This window comes from Patagioenas fasciata, chromosome 20 (assembly GCF_037038585.1).
Source record: "Patagioenas fasciata isolate bPatFas1 chromosome 20, bPatFas1.hap1, whole genome shotgun sequence".
Lineage (NCBI taxonomy): Eukaryota > Metazoa > Chordata > Aves > Columbiformes > Columbidae > Patagioenas > Patagioenas fasciata.
Window position 1 is genome coordinate 7620657 of NC_092539.1, and position 12747 is coordinate 7633403.

General features: G+C 47.3%; 1 protein-coding gene across 8 annotated transcripts in view; it reads left to right on the plus strand.

The window, feature by feature from the left end:
* The window catches only part of PRRC2B (proline rich coiled-coil 2B), a 44873-nt gene that overhangs the window by 18400 nt on the left and 13726 nt on the right, over nt 1–12747 (plus strand). For all 8 annotated transcript variants that reach the window (XM_065853800.2, XM_065853806.2, XM_065853805.2 and 5 more), the window contains exons 7-20: nt 248–489; nt 890–1011; nt 1175–1317; nt 1915–2005; nt 2409–2601; nt 2988–3303; nt 3959–4149; nt 5595–5802; nt 6430–6649; nt 7272–9329; nt 10205–10404; nt 10698–10843; nt 11684–11825; nt 12416–12498. In XM_065853800.2, coding sequence (XP_065709872.1) covers nt 248–489; nt 890–1011; nt 1175–1317; nt 1915–2005; nt 2409–2601; nt 2988–3303; nt 3959–4149; nt 5595–5802; nt 6430–6649; nt 7272–9329; nt 10205–10404; nt 10698–10843; nt 11684–11825; nt 12416–12498 — 4355 coding nt within the window. The remainder of the gene's footprint in view (nt 1–247; nt 490–889; nt 1012–1174; nt 1318–1914; nt 2006–2408; nt 2602–2987; nt 3304–3958; nt 4150–5594; nt 5803–6429; nt 6650–7271; nt 9330–10204; nt 10405–10697; nt 10844–11683; nt 11826–12415; nt 12499–12747) is intronic.

Consider the following 12747-nt stretch of genomic DNA (forward strand, 5'->3'; position numbering starts at 1 on the left):
GGGAGCTGAACGGGTTGGAATTTAGGCTTATTGACAAATAAGGACTCCACTGGTGTGGCAATTACTTAGTAATGGCTGATGCTGCTGCTCTCTTAGGAAAATAAATGCATTTGGAAACTTTCCTTGGTCCCTGGTGTTTTTCTGCATGCTCAGTGTAGTTGGGGCTTGACCAGAGTGTTTTGAGACTTTCTGGCAGAGCGACTGTCTGCATTTTCAAATGTTAACATAATTATTACCTCCTTTCCAGATGTCACGAGCTGGAGGGAGGGCGGTGGGAGGAACATAACCTCTGCCACATCTCTGACCGCCTCCCCTGCTGAGCTGGGCAGCAAGACCTCTAGCACCGGAGACGGAGCCCCCTCCTCAGCGAGCGCCAGCGATCCAAAGGAGCCGTCTCTTCGCCCAGCTCAGCCTGTCCGCAAAGGGGCTTCGCAGTTCATGGGAAATGTCTACCAACCACCTACATACCATGACATGCTGCCTGCTTTTGTAAGTTGTCCTTTCCCCACAGCTCTTTCATACCCTTGCCTCTTTAATGTGCGTGTGGGTTGAAGAAGTCAGCTGAGATATGTTTTCTGGACTTATTGGTTCCCAGGGCTTGCTCAGGGATCCTTCTCTTGATCTATTTTTAGTTTCCCCTATTGTACATTTACACTTACGTGCCAGAATAGTGCAGCGCAGCCTTGCTCTGCCCAAGGAGAAGTTGCTGCATTCCCTCTAGAGCTGGAGAGGGGAACCATTAGCACGTGGCCTGTTAGGCAGCCAGACGTGAAATGTTTATTTTCCTTTTGTGTGGATGCAACTACCACGCTTGTGTTGTAACCTAATCTGGGTAAGCCTTCCTGTGGCAAGGAGAAAAAAAAGACTATTCTGCTTTGCCTTGTTCCAGATGTGTCCGCAACAGCCATCTGAGACCCCTGCATCACTGGACCGAGGGTCTTTCCCCCTTCCTCAGCTTCGCCTGGAGCCCCGCGTACCCTTCAGACAATACCAGATGAATGACCAGGACGGGTAAGGCTGCCATGATTGTCCTGCTTAAAAGGTGTGACATGAACCTTAAACCATGCAAGAATTTGGGCAAAGGATCCAGTTGGGTGGGTGACCAACACACCCGCTCTGCACTCTTTTCTTTGCTGTTTGCTGTTTCTAACCATTTCTTTGCATTTCCCTGTAGCAAAGACAACAGGCTCGGCCTGTCTCGCCCAACACGTCCAGTTCGGCAGCAGATGGAGAGAGTCCCTCGGCCCACTATTATCAATGCGGAGAACCTAAAGGGGCTGGATGAACTAGACACGGATGCGGATGACGGATGGGCAGGTAAAGTGCTTCTGTTCTCTGGTTTCAGGCAACAAATTAAGAGGTGAATCAAAGTAGTTACTTCACCCTGAAGCATGAAGTAGCCACGATATTGTGGTGGCTCTGTTTCAGTGCCACGGAAGGGAGAAAGGGAAGCAAAGAGTGGTCTTTGTAGTTGTGAAATTGCTGTTGGTGTAAATGATGACACAATGGATCCTTCCGATCCTTCCATTACACTCTGCTCAAGGAACTGGATCTGAAGACTCCTAAAAGCTGATAACACCAAACAGCAGGAGGATAGCTGTGAAGAAGAGTTAATCCCACGTTTTCATTCGTGGCATTTGGTGTCCACTTAAACACAGTCTAGCTTGGTGGCTGTCTCCTCATTTGCTGTCTCTGTTCCCAGACTGCTTGCCGCTCCTCTTCTGTGACCAGCCCAGCTGTTCAGCATTCTGGGTCCACTTTGCTCACATCATTTTCAGTACCTATGGTGAACATTCGGCTTTCCAAGTGCCTGAGCGTTTTTAGGTTTAGTGCCAGAGAGGGCATAAGCTTTATCAGGACGAGAGACCTGTTTCTTTTCTCTCATACATCTCTTCTCCAATCCTGCTTTTGTAGGCATTCATGATGAAGTGGATTACTCTGAGAAACTAAAGTTTAGTGAAGATGAAGAAGAGGAAGAAACTGTTAAAGATGGGCGACAGAAGAGGTAAGAAGTGGCTGTATTCACACCTATGGTTGTTTTAGTAAAAGTAAACAGCACCATGATATCTTTAAAACTTGTTCTGAATGTTGAGGCTTGATCTCCCCAATTTAGACTGTGACTTTGTTGATTCCACTGGCCATAGTTTGAGCCTCAAGGATGTCCATGGCTCTTGAAGCCGAGTGCCAGAATACCAGGCTTTTTATCCTCCTTTCTGTGTCCTACCTTTATCCTGCTGTGTGATGGTGGTGTTAATCCTTGTGCACCTTAGGAGGAAAAGCGTATTGCTTGTTTTGGTGGTTTTTTTATCTTTCTTTTCTGCTAGTCAGTTGCCTGTGGTACTTGATAAGGTTGCAAGTGCTTTTTGAGGCAAGTACCAAATGTAATAGCAAATCTGTTCATATGACAGGAACAGCTGGGATCCCAGGAGGCAGCGACAGTTGTCCCTGAGCTCTGCAGACAGTGCAGATGTCAAACACACCTTGGAGGAAGGAAAGAACTGGGGAGACTCAGCTGGCTCATCCCGTTCAGTCCGAAAAGCGCAGGATTCTCAGCAGCCTCCGAGGAAGCTGAATGGCTGGAGCTCTGCGTCTGAACACCAGGTAGGTCAAACTCACTTGAATGGGCTTGCGCTGCTGGATGTGGCTCATTGCTGTCCTCAAGTGGCCAGTTCGACATCTTATTGAAAACAGTGTGCCGATGACTTTCTCAATTCTCCATTTATATCCAGCTGGAGGGAAATCCATCTGCGTAGCACTCCCACTAAAGAAAAGAAATTGAAGCTGGTCTAGAGCAGTGGGATTGTCATGCAATGAGAAAATGAAGCTATTGAACCACATAGCAATAACTCCCTGCCAAAAGGGGGATTTGTGTGTGTGAGGATAGAGGGGAGCAAGTCAGGAGGAAATTTTATCAGTGTGGGATACAAAGCTCAAGATACAGGAGGTGTTTGGGCCATACTTATTGAGGAATGTTTTTCCTTTGGCAGAAACCCACAGTGGGAAATGTTCTCAGACAACAGTCCCTTGAGGATAAAGAAGAAAAGGTGCCACTGAGACAGAAGTTTGTGCACTCTGAGATCTCGGAGGCTGTCGAGAGAGCCAGGAAGCGGCGGGAGGAGGAGGAGCGGCGAGCCAGGGAGGAGCGTCTGGCAGCCTGCGCTGCGAAGCTGAAGCAACTTGATCAGAAATGCAAACTGGCTCAGAAGAGTGGAGAGACCCAGAAACACACTGAGAATGAGGACCTGCGACCCCCAAGCACAGAGAAAAATGCCGTGCAAGAGAATGGTCATGCTTTCCGTAAAGGTACAGAAACATTGCTTGCCTCACCTTGTGCAAACCGCTTTTTTGTTATTGTGCCAATTTCATACCTGAAGCACGGAGGTGTTCCTGGGAGGGATCGTTCAGAGGGGACTTCAGTTGCACTTGAGAGATCAGCTGCTTCGTGTATTCTACAAAGTATTTTGGATTGACCGTGGAGGTTCATTTAAAAAAAAAAAAATCCTGTTAAACCAAATGCAAACTTCTGTGGTTGCTTCTGTGTGCTCAGTTAGCTATGCTAGCAGAGACCTTGTTGGAATGGGCTTCTTGATCTTCTCATGATTGGATGATGGTATTAAGAAAGTGCTCATGAACCATGGATCAGAAAAATGGGTTATCAGTAAGTGCCGGCAGATTTAAGGAGTAACAGGGGAAATGAACCTTTTTCCCTGGTGCTTAAGCAGAAGACTGATGACAGAGGAGGATCTCGGAATTTATCACTAAAACAAGATGGACAAAGCTCTCCAGAGCTGTCAAGTCAAATCAGAGGGATTGTGTGTGAGGTGGTATATATTATTGTAATAAAACCCAACCGCGTAACGCAGTCAGGGTGTGCCCACACCTATATATGTTGTGTGATGCTGCACACACAAATCTTGTCACGAACTGTGCTCATCAAGACCTATTTTCTTCTCTGCAGCGACCCCTGAGTTTCACAGCCAGGATGTCTCTGGTGGCTATCTGGAAGAGGAGACTCCTGCCCCAGCAGTAGCAGCCCAAAGCAGCAGTGAGGAGGAGCTCAGAGAAGCTCCATCCCCAGCACAGGAATTCAACAAATACCAGAAATCTCTTCCCCCACGGTTCCAGAGGCAGCAGCAGCAACAGCAGCAGGTAATAGGTGTGACACTCCCACCCCTATTCCTTTGGACTCCACCAAACTGTTTTTTGCTTGGTTCTCAACACCATCACTATGAACTAACCAACATCTTTAGGCTGGGAGATAAATGGGAATTCAGTTCTTCCAGACACAGTGAGCCTCCTTAGGGCAGCAGAGTCAGACCAAGGGACAGAATATTCAGGCTTGAGATAATGCAAAGTTAATTGCCATTTTTCATAGAATAACCACTTGAAATGCGATATAATCAATGTTGCTGCAAACCTCAGTGAAGAGCTCACATTTGGCTTTTGCTTGGAAGCTCAGTAATTGCTCTTTAATGGATGTTCCCTTGTGCTTGTTACTGGGCAGTTGACATTTTCATGATTCAAATGTATGGCAGCAAACACGGCTAATGTTACTCTTTAAAAGAGGTGCTCTCAAACTAAAAATAATTGCATGTCTTTGCTGTTGTGCTGATGATACCACAGGTCATTGCTACCGGAAGAACATGAAATTTTCATTTTATTTTCTTTTGTCTTCTCTTTCGTTAGTACGTATGAGGCAGTTTGTATTTTGGCTGACTTGTGTTGCTGCTTTGGTAGCAATGGTTCCATGAAAAGAACAAAATAAAAAAATAGTGTTCATATCATTAATGCAATATTTTCTCCAAGGTAGTGGAGCACTAGCTAACTTGGATATAATCTTTGCATTTATCTGAGTTCCTCTCTTGCTGTAGTAATGTGTCAGGTTCAGATTTAGGAGTGTCTCTCTTGCTCTGCAGAGGACTGGCTTTTTTTACAGCAGTGTCAGATACTGTAAGTGTTTATAAGTTTAGTAAGAAGAGATGGTGGAAAGTTTGACAGACTTATTTCATGTTAATTGGAGCTGTTTACTTTGAAAGCTTGCTTTGGTACACAGAACTCCCTTCAAATCAGATGCACATCACGACAGTACTCAGCTAAAGGAAGGTGGACAGGCCATGTGGGAGATGGGAAATGACCTGAAGGTGTCGGCCCATCTCTGGAGCATGCACAGGAAATACTTTAAAATATTCATAACTCTCCTAATTGAGTTGAGGGTGTTCTTATCTAATCTGTTTGGCTAACACTAAATAACTTATAATTGCATTTCCTCCAAAGAGCAACATCTTCTAAAGTATTTGGTTCCAATTAGGAAATTGTGTTTGATGGGAAGCTGTCCTGCAGCTCACAAAGTGTTGAGAAAATGCAAACTCTCATCTTGAAGCTGCAACATATTCTGTTTTTTCTGGATATTTTGAGAATAACAACCGCCATGTTCCCAGTTAGTAGTGAATTGCCCTTACCTGCTCTACCTTCCCATCTGATCTGGTTTTGAACCTTTAATACACAAAATGTGTTTCCCTTCGGCTGGCTGGTTCCTAAGTGTGATTCCTGTACCATGACCGTCCTTGTCAAACGGCCTGTCCTCTTCCCTGCAGGAGCAGCTGTACAAGATGCAGCACTGGCAACAGCAGCAGGTCTATCCTCCCCCATCCCACGCCCATCCCCAACGGACCTTCTACCCGCCACATCCTCAGATGCTTGGCTTCGATCCTCGCTGGATGATGATGCCCTCCTATATGGACCCTCGCATGGCCCAGAGTCGCACCCCTGTGGATTTCTACCCTTCAGCCCTTCACCCTTCAGGTAAGGTGTTTTCGTTGTTTCCATTTGTCGTGGTTGTTGTGTTGGTCCATATCTGGAAGGTCACTGCAACTGTTTCTCAGACCTATGACTTTGGAAGCTGTTTTTCTGGATTTGTAGGATGCCTGTCCATCCCGTGGCAGGTCTTCCTTTATAGTTTTAGAGCCTCAGTGGGTGTAAAAGCAGATCATGCCCCTTGGAGGGGTAGGGTCTGTTTGGGAGTCGCTCTAATCATGTATAGTCTTAATAGACGCTTAATAGTCTAATCACGTGAAATATTAATCTCTTCCTGAGTTGTATGCTCCTAACACCTTGTTACTGATCCTCAGTGGTGTGAATACAAACATCAGGATGTAGAAATCATTCCCTTGAGTTTGTGGTTTGTTTTCGCACGTGACGCCAGTGATGGTGCACAGTGTTCTGCACAGGGTGGGCTCTTAAAGCTGCGTCACCTTCTGTGTCACTCCAGGTGTGTGTTTCCCAAGCACAGTCTCCCATCTATCAGAAAGGTTTCTGTGGCTCCAGTCACCTGCTGCCCTGGAAGGAAGGAGAGTCACATTAGCTGTAGATTGTTAATTCTTCTTGGCTGTGAGATCCTAGTGTTAATGGTGTGAACTTTGTCATGACCAGGAATTATGAAGCCCATGATGCAGCAGGACTCCATCGGTGGGAGCAGCTGTCGGTCTGAAGATCAGAACTGTCAGGCAGGGCAGGCGGAAAGGAAAACTTCTCCCTTGGATTCTGTGCCGGTGTGGGGCCAGGAGAGCTACACGTCTCTGCAGAGCAAAGGGTACTCCCTGTCACATCAAAAACAGGCTGACAACATGACCATGGAGGGGCTGCATGCCAGGTGAGCGCAGAGCTCCACTGTGATGGGAGGTGCCACCCTAAGTCATCTCCTGTTGAAAAACAGGTGTAGACTTGACCCAAAAGCTATATCTGAACAGGGCAAGGTACTGACCTGGTAGCACCCTTACACTGTTGAGTGTTCATGCCATGGTGGTGCCTATGGACTGAGCTATTTAGGGTTTTTCTGTCTGAGGCCAGTTCAGGCTGACCAGCTTGGAGCCTGTTCACTTGTCACCTACAAGGGTGGGTACAGAAAACAATGAGTCAATTTTCTGAGACTCTGTAGTTTGTCTCCTAGTTATTTGGGGCTTTCTGAAACCAATTCCTTGTTTTCAGATCTCCATGTATGTTGGAGGCTGAATATCCCTTGATTTCTTAAGTTTGCTGTCCATCATAGGAACTGCTTTCTTTTGTCATCCACTGATTTGAGAAATCAGGCAGTACAGGGGCCAGAGCAGATCTGCCCAGCCTTCAGGTATTTATAGGCTCATTGCCTCATGATTTGGAACAAACCCCAATTTATTTATTTGTTTCCATCTCTTGTGCCCAGCCTGGGCCCTTGGAGATGTGCTGTGGTCTGCATTAGCTGACTTTCTTTTGTTTGTTGTTTGTTTCCTTCTTAGGAATGACAGTTACCCCGCTTCTCCTGGAAGACCGGAGAGTCTGAGCACCCAGAGAGATCTCTTTGAGGAGAGAGGGGAGGAGTACTTGAATGCTTTTGACAAGAAGGCCCAAGCAGACTTTGACAGCTGCCTGTCTTCTCAGAGGATAGGCCAAGACCTCTTGTTTCAGCATCAGGAGACTGCGCAGGAAACCTGTTCTTCTGGCAACCGCCCTGCAAACTTGAGGTGTTCACCCCTGGAGCCTGATTTTATCCAAGCGGAGAAGAAGCCTGAATATAACGGTTGGGATATCAGCCACCATCAGAAACCCGCAGAGACTGCAGCGGAGGTTGCTGAAGAAGTGCCCAGGGGTGAGCAGTCCTTCAGTGCTGACCCGTGGAAGAAAGACGGAGCTAATACCAAACAGCCCACTGAAGAGACAGCGGAGTGGGCTCCTGAGAACCGGAACACCAGCGGTCAGCACCAGGAGCAAATGGGGAGGACACGGCGATCAGGCCCGATTAAAAAACCAGTCCTGAAAGCCCTCAAGGTGGAAGAGAAGGAGAAGGAGATGGAGAAGGTTAAACTGGAAGGAGAGGACACCTTGCGCCCACAGAAGGAGAAGGCGGCTGTTCAGAAAGTAGAAAATGAGGCGGATGATTCTGCAGCCTTACTGAATTCCACGCGCTATCTGCTGGATGACAAAGGTTCTTCCCAAGCCAGCCTTGCCCGAGAGGCTGAGAAATCTCAAGAGGAAGAGGAAGAAGAGGAGGAGGAAGAAAAGCCAGAAAGAACCTGGGAGAACAAGATATCCAGAGAGTCCGGTGATCTGCCTCCCACAAAAAGAAACAACTGGATCTTCATTGACGAGGAACAAGCCTTTGGTGGGAGAGGTCAAGGGCGCGGACGAGGCAGAGGCTTCAGGGAGTTCACTTTCAGAGGCCGAGGCACCGTTGTGGGCAGCCGGGGAGTTTATAACAACCAGCGGAGCAGCCGGGGGCGAGGGCTTCGGGAGTTCAACCAGCCAGAGGACTTCCCCAGAGGCAAGCCGAGGCGCCGGATCGCAAGCGAAACGCACAGTGAAGGGTCAGAATACGAGGAGCTCCCCAAACGTCGCCGGCAGAGGGGCTCGGAAAACAGCAATGAAGGTTCTGTGCTGGACAGAGAGGACAGCGATTTGAAAAAGGGAGACTTCAAAGAGTCTTGGAGGTCCAACAAAATCTATTCAGATGATCACACTAGTCTGGATCCTAAGATGAGGGCTCCGAGAGCTTTTGGGAGATCACTGCCGCCAAGACTGAGCAACTCTGGCTATGGGCGAAGGGGTTTCATGGGGAAGGAGCCCACCCAGTGGCAGGGCAGGAGCGGAGGAGCGGGGTGGCAGGAGTACAACCACACCTCTCCATCGGACGCTTTTGGGAGCAGACAGCAGTCTGACAGGGACTACATTCAGGATTCTTACAAACACATGGATTCCTTCTCCAGCCGGGTTTTTGACGAGAGTCATCTGGATGACAAAAGACACTTTTTCCAGGAGGATTACTCAGCGGATCAGGAGAACATAGAGAACAGGCCGTTCAGGAGGCGACGTCCCCCTCGCCAGGACAAGCCTCCGCGGTTCCGGCGCCTCCGACAAGAGCGGGAATCGGTTGGCCAGTGGAACCCTGAGGAAGGAGGCCCCAATCTGCTGCCTGGCCAGTGGCCTGGAAGACCCAAGCTGACCACGACAGAGAAGAGCAGCATCTCAGGCAGACGCTCTCCTGAGCTGTCCTACCAGAACTCCTCAGACCATGCCAACGAGGAGTGGGAGACGGCATCCGAGAGCAGCGACTTCAGCGAGCGACGGGAGAGGAGGGACGGAGTTTCTGAGAGCGAAGGGCAGCTGGAGGGTGGGCTTGGGAGCTTGGGAGAGAAGAGGGAGCTGGCGAAGAGGAGTTTCTCGAGCCAAAGGCCACTTGTCGACAGGCAGAGCCGCAAGACCGAGCCAGCAGGGTTTGCAGAGCAGTCTGTCAGGACCGGGGTAGGAGCAGCGTCCAGATACGAGAGCCAGCAGAACGGGACACTGATAAAAAGCAAAAGGTAAAGTAACATTCTGATGTACAGATATCTGTCATCTGATATGGGGATACTGGAGGAGTGGAGAAAGGCTGGACTGTGGGTGAGAAGCTGTTGGCTGTGTTTCTGTCTAGTGCAGATGACTTCCAGCAGTGTTGCAGCTGCATTATATTGAGCTTATAGCACTGATAAATGGGGAACTTGTTGGTTTTTTTTCTGTCCTCTTATGACTCATGTCCCCCAATTCCTGGATGTAGTAACTTAATAGTACTTTATATGGAAATAAGGGAGATGAGAGCTGATGTCTGGAAAGATGCGTGCAGGTAGAAAGGGAAAGAAAGGGAAAGGGGAAGCTTTTTAGCTCCCCCTTCTGAACTTGTCTCTTTTGCATGTTGAATGCTGGGGAATGATGTACAGGTGGTGGTCAAAGGGCCCCCCAAAAAATCCATGTGAAACAAAATGGAAATACTATCTTAATCTTTTTCTCAACGGTGTCAACCTCTCCCCATCTCCCTTCCCCTCACCTGGTGCTTGCCAAAACAAGTGTCTTAATTTTGAAGAGGACCAGATGAGCTGTTAGAACAGTGTCCTAGGAGGGTAGGAGATGCTGTGCAGAAGCGCAGAGCCCTCCCTCTGGGCACAAGCGAGGACATTGGCTTTGTTGCGAGAGCAATAGGTTGGTTGACTCCTAAGTGCAAGAACTGTTCTGTCTCCAGTAACATCCTCGTAATGGGTTGTACGCTCAGAATTTTGCGTCTGCTTCAGTCGAGTAAAGGCTGGGGGAGGCTGAGGTGCAATTAGAAACCTGGCAAGGAAAATACAGCCCATATGTTTTCTTCATGCTACTTTCACTCATATTCTAGTGACAAATCTAATTCCTTTCCTTTCTTTCCTTGTAGGTCTCCAGAAGAAGGAGGGGGCCTGGGCAACGCTAGTGGTGGGAGCAGCCACTCCATTTACAGCTTGGATAGGGCTTCCCACAGCAACTCAGAGTGTGCTGAGGGGCCAGGGAAAAAACCAGAGAAGGAGCCCAAATCCACTGTGCAAAGAACAAGCGAGAAGGGAGAGGCCTTGTCACAGTTTGAGCTGAGTTATGGAAGTGAGTGTCTTAGTGAATTTGTTTCTTTAAAGGCACAACACATTGTGGCTGACTTCAAGCCGTGCTAACTCAATCCAATGTGATGATAAATATCAGGTTAGATTACTTTCCATCTATTTACATACACAAGGAATTTCAGTGTATTTAAACAGGACAAACATGGCAGAAAAAAAAGATGTTTTTAAATTTTAAACCTAAACTTTTAGCCAGATCTGACACTCTTTTATTGCCAATATAAATCTTTACGTGCATACACACATGAACAATTTCTTCCCTGTATATGCTCTGTTCAGGTACCATCATCGATAATCGAGTGTCGAACACAGCAGAAGAGAATGAAGTAGGTTCTATGACAGGTGAAGGTTTCATCGAGGTTCTTACTAAAAAGCAGCGTCGTTTGCTGGAAGAGGAGCGAAGGAAGAAAGAACAGGCTGCTCAGGTGAGGAGTGAGGGGCAGAAAAAGCTTAACCTGATCAATTGTTTGGACAACAGTCAGAAGCACAGGGCCACAAAAAGTGCTTGGATGAGCAGAAAAACATGTAATCTGGCAGAATTGTTACTTGTGAGTGAAGGAGGGTTTTCTAAAGTGGCTGGACTTGGTGGTATATGGGGCAGCAGTGAGCAGTGGAGAATCTGCGCTCTTGCTGTGTCAACAACATGTTGTTGCTGGAGCACGATGTGGTAACTTCGTTGCTGGAGGTGTCGTGTTTGTCTCTGAGCATCTGACCAGAAAGAAACTAACTGGAAGAAACTCTGACAGTTTTGTGTTCATAATAGGATGGACTTGACTTAAAAGGGAAGATATAAGACTGCAGTGTGGATATGTTAGTTAAGTGGCGTTTAGGATGGGGACATTTGTCTACACCTTCTGGAAGACTGCAAATTCTAGGGAGATGAGAGAACATTTTGGCATTAAAGGAGACTTAGTGAAATCTGAAGGACTAAATGCAAATAAAAAGCATCATTGGGAAGTGCTTCTGGACCAGAAGGGCTCATGGTAGGTTCAGAGTCTTGCAAGCAAAGTTATGAAAGCCTGGTTGCTTGGCATTTTTAAAATTTAAGCTGAAGAGAACATGTGAGTGTGCAGTAGGGAAAAGTCTTAGAGTTGCAGAGAGAATAATGAGGGAGGGGGTCAAAACGACTTTGTATGATTCACTTACATGAGTAGGAGGCTTTTCACATTGCAGCATTTAGAAATCTGGGTTTGAACTTGCCAGGAGCAAGCTGTGTTAGCCCAGTGCTGTGACAGGTCTTATGGCCCGTGCTTTTTCTCTCTCAGGCACCAGCTAAAGCCCGCGTCCTCCAGTCCCGAATTCCTCCTCGGTTTGCTAAGAAGCAGAACAGCTTGTGCTTGGAGCAAAGTGATGTAACGGTTCCTGGAAACAGCCTGGGCACAGAGATCTGGGAGAGCAACAGCCCAGGTGAGTTTGGGTCTGTTTGTTCCGACGTGTTTCCAAGAGCTGGGGAGTCCTCTGTGTGCAGGAGGGATGTCTGTGCTGATGAGGAAGCAGCTTTCTCTTGTCTGATGCTGGAACTGTGAGGGGAGCTGGACATCTGGAGAAACATCTGTTCAAAGCTATCCTTGTCGTTAACCATATCAGTCCCGTTATCTGTTTCTTGAGTCATTGTGTAACATCAAGATCTTGCTATATAACATTTTCTATTCTGTTGGGCTGGATCTGCTTCAGCAGTTTTCTTCTTTTGCCTTCCTCTGTTTTCTCATCCTCCAGCACTGAATAACTAGTACCTCCCTTGTTTATATCTCTGCCCTTTCTCCTGTTGTCTTCATGTTCCCGAAGAGATCTCTTCTCTGTTCTCTACCTGTACTCTCCTTGTATTTTCTGTGCTGCATCATGTCTCAACTGATTGGACAACACTGGCTTTCTGAGGTGGTGAAAATATCCTGTCTCATGTCTAGAAATGGAAAGTTAATAGTGTAACATGGGTGATGTACAAGTTGTGCTCACAGTTGTGTTTCAAGCAGCCGAACCTGCCCTCTGTTCTCTTCCAGCTCTTTCTGTTCAGTCTCCTGGCAGTGATTCCTGGAGCAAGCCTGTAAATACCTTCAATGGTACAGAATCTAGCACCACTGAGGTAAGCAGCACCTAATGTGCCACCCAGGTATTGCGTATATAAAATATTACCATAAATGGCTTATGCTTCTCATTACTCCATCTGTGCTTAGCAACTCTCACTTCTGCTTGTGCAATTTTAAACTGTCTCTTTGCGGTTCTGATTTGAGCTTGATGCCACTCAAATCTTGACCTAGAGATTGGTGTTACATGTGAATATAAATCTGGAGTAACTGTCTGGTAGAGCAATTCCAGCATTATGTTCATAACT